Genomic DNA, 8,552 nt, shown 5'->3' on the forward strand with positions numbered 1-8,552 from the left:
CATTGAGTTGATTGTTGGTTATGAATTCAGTTTTTTACTAAAATGATTTTAATCCCAATTAACTAAATTGATCCTATTTTAAACTACTTATCACATTTTGCTTCACCAAAAACCCTTTCCGAAGTCATTTAAAATGTATTGATTTTTTATCATAAGATTAAAAAGTTTAGGGCAATTGGTACCCTCAAATGATTAAAATACAAATAACCTGTTGAATCTACTGGCTGAGGAGCCACTGGTCAGTTGAAGCAGTGTAAAACCAATGAAATCAATTCATTTTAACATCTTCTGTTTCAACATTAACCCTCATTCATCATGAAATAATAAGTAAAAGCCACAAAAAAAAAAAAAGGCTTCAAAAAGAGAACAAAAAGTATTTCTTCTCAAGAGCAAAACATTTATTTTTTTGGTTTACTTTTTCTTCTTTACAATTGTACAACCTGAAAAAAAAACAACAACACAAATTCAGGCATTAAATTGCAAATCCTTTTTTAAACAAAATAAGAACCTTTCACTTTATACACTTCGGTCGTAAGAAATTCGAAACTGTACATCAAGCTTTTGTTTTGTTTTTTCTTCTTCTTTACAATGAACAACAGAGCTTCTGTACAATATTCATTCACATTTTATACAAATAAAAAAAAAAAAAAGAACATGGGGTCTGCTACATTTGAAACCTTTGCAGCTCGGGACACACGCTGCGTCGCGTCCCGACTCTGTGTGCTGCTCGGAAATATTCAGGAGCTCCGTCCTTTGTCTCCGAAGAGTCCTGAGCCCACGGGAGAGGAGACATGGAGGCTTTGAGCCCGAGCCAGTCTCTTTCTCCTTACACTCCACTCATGGTCCAGCTCGGCTCCCCGCTCAGGGAGAACTCGGTTTTCTTTCAAGCGCGGGCAGCAACCCTTTCAGTCAGTGTCCATGTGACAGGGGTTCGTCCCCCGCCGCTCAGCTTCATGATACAACCGCAGGAAGTCTTTGTAGCGCGGCGCGCAGCCCATCCAGGCCTCCCCGAACCTCACCGAGCCGGTGAAGAGGAACTCCCCCTCGCCGGATCTCACTCGACACTGAGGGGGCATCTTGATTTGCCCAGTCCAGCTCCGTACCCTCACTCCTCCAGACGCAAACACCTGGGTCTTCTGCCTGTAGAGGCGGCTGATCTCCACCGCCACAGACGAGTGCTCCTCTTTCTGTTCCACCTTTCTGATGCTGCCCCGTGCCACTAAAAAAACAAACAAAACAGAACGCACACACAAGAAAAAGTGAGATTTAAAAAACTGGTAACCGCTATGGAATATTTCATTTAGCACCATATGGAATAAATGAAGTCACTTTACAGAAACTCCCCAAGAAGCAGCGCTTACCGAAGTCATTGGTGCAGACTGCGAGAAGCATCTCGGCGTCGGTGCAGGGCTGGCAGGGTGCTGAGGGAAACAGAGAGAGGCGCCTGATAAGTTTGGAGAAGAAGACAAACTGTAGGATTTCTTTGGCCCTCCTCGGCGTGCAGCACCGATAAAAAATATTGGTTGACATGTCCACAGCCCTCCAGTTAAGTACCTCTTACACAAACACACAACTGTGGCGCAGGCCGGCCACATTTCTAACACACACACACACACACACAGAGCTGGGGTCACACTGATCTCCCTCCCCACACTTCGCTGTTTATTTACAAATGGCCGAGCGGGATTCAGCCGTCAGGAATTTTATGGCAAACAGAGGTGAAAATGCTGCTGCTGACGATAAAAACCAGTGACTGATTATTTTTCTGTTTTCTAATCATTTTGGGATTTTCGTCATGAATGTTCTTCGATCACAAGAAGTCTACTACACACATGCCAAATTCTGTCAAAATTTGGAGGAGCAAAAGGGTTTAAATATGGATCAGGTGAGTAGTTTGTACATAGATATCACATTGTGTTGTAGTGGTTAACACTATAGCCTCACAGCTAGAGTAAATACGTGTCAAGTCTGGACTTGGGGGTCTTTCTGCATGGAGTAGGGGGGTTTTCCTAAAGGTACACTGGGTTCTTTCATCAGTCCAAAAATTGGCAACTGTAAATCGGCCGTAGATATGTGTGTGAGTGTGTGTGAGCTGGGACTGACTCCAGCATCTTGTGATCTTGAGTTACATAAAGCAGTACAGAGCAGGGATGCATGGATAATGTTGCTATTATATTATGATTAACTTACCCACCTACAGTTTAATCAATCGGGATTTTCTTCACAACAGAAAAACAGTTGAACAGTTAAAACGGACAATTTGAACACAAAAGTGAAAACGGCTTCACCAAATTTCTATTTGAACAGATGTAGCCGAGGTTGCTAAACCTGAGATTGTGTATGTTTAATGCCCGTGGGGGCTGTTGAGTGAGCTTTCACATCACAACAGGAACCCTTTGACTCTCCATGACAAACATGCAGCAGATGAAGATAAGGAGAGTGGTGAGTCGGGGAGAGGCTTCATCTCTGACCCGAGCTGTTAGTGCTGCATCGGGCCTGCTGGGACCTCCACTGAGCAATAACATCAAAAGTGAGGCGGCAGCAGATAAGCGTTTTGTCATGCCCCGCTCACATTACAACGGTCAGGAGACTTGAAACTCATGACGAGAGGGAACATTTTTCCCGTCCGAAAATGTTTAAATGAACCAACCTCTGCCCGAGGCCACATTTCACCTTTGACTGGTGGCTGCAGGACAAGAGACTCAGCCTGCTCCCCTCCTGTTTTATAGCAGGAGAAAGGGCCCTAAATAGGAGCAGTTAAGACCTTGATTAGTTGACTCAGGTGGTCCAGCGGCCAGAAGGGCTTTATTAGCTGTGGCCCTGCTCAGTGACAGAGTGGCACACGGCAGCAGGCGGGCAGAGGGAGAGCGGTCAGTCAGCAGTGGGAGCGGCAGGAGTGGTCGTCCCACCATGAGAGGCTAAATGAGTGAAAGAATTAACCCAGGTGGGTCTGCAGCACCGGAAACCCCCGAACCTCACATGATCGGACATGAATCCAAACGTTGCACTCATTAGGAGGAAACTGTTAAGACAACCCTGATTTCAATCTTCAAACTTTTCTTGTCATAGACGCAATATGTGCTCTCTGTCATCTCCAAGCCTATTTTGAAGTGAAATGAAGGCGCGAGGGCTGAGCGTGCTCTAAGGTCAGATAGTGGAGCAACACAAGGCGCTGCTGCATCAGTGGAGGGATCAGGGGTCAAACAGCCACAAGCTTGGATGGCTTAGGAACAGCTGGAGAGCCGGGACACTTCAGAGGGGCCGACCTCGCCCAGAGCCCTGGAGCGGAGCGGAGCTCACTTTGAAGTGAGCCCGCGTGCCGCCACGCCATCAACCCGGGCCGACGAACCCAGACGTGCTTTTTCTCTTTATTTTTATCAAAAAGCTGAGCAGCAGCTCGCGTGTCCAACATGAAACGGAACCGCAGGAATGGAGCGAGAGCCGAGTCAGCGTCTGCCTTCTAGTCTGTGCACACACAGTGTCGCTCTGATCAGAACCACTTCACTGGAACCGGAGGGGGGGGGGGGGGGATCACAGGGTCCCTGCAACATCTGGGCCCACATACATTCCACTGCAATGGAGCACAACTCACTAATATCGCTCAGCACAGGCGAAAACCACTTCAAACCAGCAGGAGGAGGGAGGAGTGATGTATGGAGGGGGGAGGAATGAAAAGGAAAATACTAGAATGATAAATAGGCAAGAAAGAAATGAAGAGGTAGGAAACAGTGAGGCTGAGGGGCTGGAAGAAAGGGAGAATAACTTAAGCGAGCTGAGAGGGAGGCTGAGGGAGTGACAGCAAGAAAAAGAGGAGTGTGGGGGGAGAATAAGCTTATATGCTTCTACAAGTTCCTCCCAACATCTGGTCGGAGACGCATTCCAGCTCGATGGTGAGCAACTCAATCCCGGCTCAGCGGGTCGGAGAGGAGAGGGAAAAAAGGAAAGAACGGGGAAGAAAAGAAGAAAGAAGAGATGAGAAGAAGTAACGCTGCAATCAATCCAAAAGTCCAGGCTTCAGATGACACGAGACCAGTGTCTCTGTGAATCATCCCAGTGCTATCTCAGGCCACGTTACCGCCCTGGATCATCCAGCGGGGCTGAGCCCGCCACACTAATGTGGTCAAAACAACTTTATGCTCGCACCTCTACATTTCTCTCTCTCTCTCTCTCGCTCGGTGCCAGATGATGACGCAGGACGTGGATATGTGAGGCCAGAGAGCCATTAAAACAGATGTGGACCCGATACTGCTCATATTCTTGCTTTAGGTGGAAAAACACAGAGTTGCACAGCTTGAAAATGTGCAGGTTTGGCAGGTACGCAGCGTGAAAATAGACGGCTGTTTTTCATGTGAGGCCCTCTGCCTGGCTGTGCCCCTCCATACACAAGCCATCCACCAGAAGCAAAATAATTAAAACTTACAGCAGAGCACTCTCCAGTCAGATCAAGCGGTGAAAAGAGATATTAACATTTCATCCCACAAGAGTGAAGTCTGGTGAAGCATTACAGGCTTCAGGTTTTGATGTTTTAATGCTCGCTGTGAGTGTTTGACAAGAAGTGTATCCTTCCCAAACCAAAATGTACAGACGACGCAAGCAGAAAAGAATAGCCTTTGGCTTTGGTATAGCCAGGGTGCTGGAGCAAACTGCTGAGTTTCCTACTATTAGAGTCCAACTTAATAAAAGTTTCCACCAGTAGATGGCTGCATTTAGTGCAAACTGCACACGCCACAGGGACAAAGCACAAAGGAGCTCCTTTCCACAGGGAATACAAGACACAAGCCTACCAGTATCTTTAAGATGGATACGACCACTGTTATGACGCGAAAAGCAGTGAGCAATATCTTACCAACAGGTGAGAGCGCCTCTGCTCCGAACTTATTGCTGACCAGCTCGTACTGGAACGCCGTAATCCGCCGGCTGATGTCCGTGCGCGGGATGGCCTCGATGAAGAGAGCCCCCTCCTGAATGCTGAAGCAGTGCACCTTCCCCTGAGCCTGGTCCTGCTCGCGCAGCAGCAGACGCAGGCGGCCGTTACGGTCCAGGTAAATGTTCGTGCCGCTGGAGTCCGGCGAGGGCTTGACGCACACGGAGAGGCGCGCGGCGGCCGGAGAGACCGTGTTGGGTCGGAGGTTGACGATGATGGCGCCGGTGGGATACAGCCACTCCAGGGACCCCTGGGAGCAGCGCAGATACACCTGCTCCACGTCGCGAGTGTGGCCTTCATGGGTCAGACCACTGGAGGAACAGAAACAGAAGAAGGAGTCAGCACACGCACAAGAGCTACACCCTAATCGGAAGGCTTCAGCTCAGGAGATGTGTATTTCCCAGCTACGCAACACATAAAGTTTGACTTCCTAATTTGCAAAATGATTTTCTGGTCATTTATTGCCTGAATTAACTGACCAAAGTGAAGCCTTCTGGCAGCACGTAAAGACATCAGACCGCATTCCTCCGAAAGCATTAAGGCCGTGTGCAAGACTGGCTGCATGACCAGTCACGAGCCGGAGCAGCCAAAATGACCTCAGCTCCAACACACACACTCCCCACACCACATTGTTCCACCCGGGGCTTTGGCAAAACGCACCGCTGGCAGGCTGCCCTTGGGAAGAGTTTGGAGGCAGAAATGGATGAATGGAGGGACACAGGGGCTTCTGGGCAAGACAACAGCAGCAACAGTAGCTGGGCCTGCTGCATGCAAGTGCAAATGCAGGTCACGCACCGAACCTCCCCTTGCTTTCAAGCCACCAAAGAGACTGGAAGAGACTTGTCCGGGCAGCACTTCGGACTCTGGCGCCAGTGTGACCAAATGACTCCCTCCAGAACTTAATGCCTGGTCAGGGTTTGAAAACTCCAGTCCGTCAGTCATTCTGTGGCAGAGCCAGCGGCAGGAAGCCATCAGCAGTCTACCAGCATGCGCGTTCCAAGCTGGCGGTTTGACTCTGAAGGAGAGAAACGCCCAGTTTCCTGAAAATCAGATGCTGAAATTCAAATTTCGCCGTAGATCTTAAGTTAACCCCAAGGCACATGCTGAGCATCTGCAGCCAGAGCCCCATAACCAGGCTCTCCTCAGCACGCCTCTAATTAAGTCCTTTTCTAACTTCATCACTTCTGCATGCAATTAAAGGAGATTAGCCAAGAGGCGCACTAATGAACAACAGATTATTGGTGGAGAGCTGGAACTACCCCTCCTGACTGGAGGATGAAAAACAAAACCGCACTATTTGAGGCGCAGCTCTCAAGTGCAGAGAGACTTCAGCAGATGTTTGATGGGAGGTCAGAAAAAAATTTCCAGTTTGAGCTGCCTGAGGAACCACAAACTGTTTAAAAGATTAAAAAAAAAAAAGATGTGTGTGTGTGTGTGTGTGTGTGTGTGTGTGTGTGTGTGTGTGTGTGTGTGTGTGTGTGTGTCCTTTAATCCCAAGAGCAAAACCAAAAGTGCTGTGAAAGTTGCAACATTCTAACAAAAATAAAGTTGGGATTATAAAACACATCTTTAGATCATTTAATGTTGTGTAATAACATGTAATACTATTAACTGCAATAACATTTAACGGAATCAACTGTAATAACACATGCCATGTTGATAAGAGTAAACAAAACATTTAGTTTGTGACCACACGTGTCTCCTCGGTTAGATTATCACATAATGCAGATATAAATCCGGACGGTGGGATTACTTTTCTGCAGTTTTGGGACAGTTTGCGCTTTTCTTTTTCAGGCCACATTAATCCAGATGTGTTTAGAAGATCCTCACCTGCCCTTCCAGCTGCACTGATCGCTTGAGTATTGGCAGAGAGAGGTCCGACAGAGGAGGAGAAGCGGCAGCAGGGAGGCCAGCAGCAGCATCGGGGTGAGCATGTTTATCTCGCCTCACTTCGCCTCCTCTCCAGAGAAACCGCGTTCGAGTCCGCCGCCGCCTCTCCGGCTACATGGCGTTTCCATGTGCTCCCCCCGGGCCTTCTTCTTCTATTCTCGGGAGGGTTTTCTTTTTTCTTTTTAAGATTAATAAAGGAGCTTTTTCTCCCACCCCCGTGTCCTCGCGCCGAGCTCCGTGCTGCTGACAGCGCTCCGTAAAATGTGGACTGAGTTGAGTTGAGGCTGCTCGCGCTCCACGTCACACCCCGTCCACTGTGCTCCGCTGCGTGGTGCATTCACGTGCTCCGCGAAGGCTCCGACACACGAACTTCGCTCTTCTATAAACAACTCCACAGGTTCCACTTTTTTTTCGTGCAACGTACACGGTGAATGGATTTCACGTACGTTAATGTATTGTCATTTATCAAAACCTGAAAAAGTTAAAATTTAAGTACAATTTCAACCTTGAGCCACATTTAATGGTGCATTTTGTTTTTGTGTCATTTTCATTCTCTCTATGCTCATATTACTCTCCATTAAACCTTATATGTGGATATGTAATATTACTTATGTAGTTTCCATTCTGTCTTATCGATATTTTAACTTTCTATTCTTTGTATTCTGTGTGGAAGAACACTGTAAACTAGTTTCCCTCTGAGATTAATAAAGTATTTATATTGTATTGTATTGTATTGTATTGTATTCTATGCTGCTAGGATGGTAAGGCAAGATAAATGCATAGAACTACTAACTAACTAACTATCTAAATCTTAAGTGGTTAAGCTGATAAAAATGAGCAAATGAGAAAAAAAAAGAAAAGAAAAGAAAAGCAACTAGTTAATGCAAGAGACAACACTGCCATGTCACCTAAAAGATACTGCAGGCTTGTCTCTTCCTGATCAGACAATGAACAGGGACATTGATTCTTTGGTGTCAATTAGTCTAGTTGTCCAACTGGTACTGGCAGAGCTTCCAGGAAAGCTGGATGTGGGATCATTTGCACATGGCCAGCATGATAAAGCATTATGGGATTAATCCAGTCACTGAATCGGATTATATGCTTGGTGATTATAAACCTTAACATCAATCTGATGTAGCAGATGCTAACCCTTAGCCACTATTGCAACTAATGTCTTGGACCTTGAACGAACTTTCAAATGTTGAAACAAATATGAACATGAAATGAATAATGCCGCATGCACCTTCTGCCATAGTTGATCTCATGTACGAACCTGTTCTCATTTATAAATATGTATAGCTATTAAAGCTGAACCATGGCAACTTTAAATATGCAGGAAGTGTCATTGAGTATTGGTCAGAACTCTTGAAGAAGCGCTCAGTTTGAAAACTGTAGATCACTTCTGCTGTATAATGATCGTATCTAGACAAAATCCTGTTGATGATAGTTTCACTTGGGGAGGAAGATGTTTAGTTTTGTATTTTGTAAGATATCTTACATTTTACATTTTAGAAAATAGGTCGATTGTTGAGATAAATGTGAATTTTTAAGTTAAAACTACATTTGTGACCAACCTGATCACTTGAAAATCTGAGAAAATAATATAGTTTTGTTATCAAAATATATTTGACTTGATTTGTCTCCTTTGGAACTCAATTTTTTTTATATTTTGTCAACACGGTTGTTATGGTGTATGAGTAATATTATATCATTATTAAGTTACATCACTGTTGCCAAA

General features: G+C 45.9%; 1 protein-coding gene across 1 annotated transcript; it reads right to left on the reverse strand.

Moving 5' to 3' along the window:
• Positions 1–375: 375 nt before the first annotated feature.
• On the reverse strand, positions 376–7,142 carry metrnla (meteorin like, glial cell differentiation regulator a). The gene is made up of 4 exons (XM_080488652.1): positions 6,755–7,142; positions 4,847–5,235; positions 1,362–1,421; positions 376–1,219 (listed from the first exon to the last, which is right to left on the reverse strand). Exons 1-4 carry the CDS (start codon positions 6,856–6,858, stop codon positions 906–908), a joined length of 867 nt encoding a protein of 288 aa, XP_080344778.1. The 5' UTR covers positions 6,859–7,142; the 3' UTR covers positions 376–905.
• Positions 7,143–8,552: the final 1,410 nt, after the last annotated feature.

This window comes from Lipophrys pholis (genome assembly GCF_963383615.2).
Source record: "Lipophrys pholis genome assembly, chromosome: 19".
Classification (NCBI taxonomy): Eukaryota; Metazoa; Chordata; class Actinopteri; order Blenniiformes; family Blenniidae; genus Lipophrys; species Lipophrys pholis.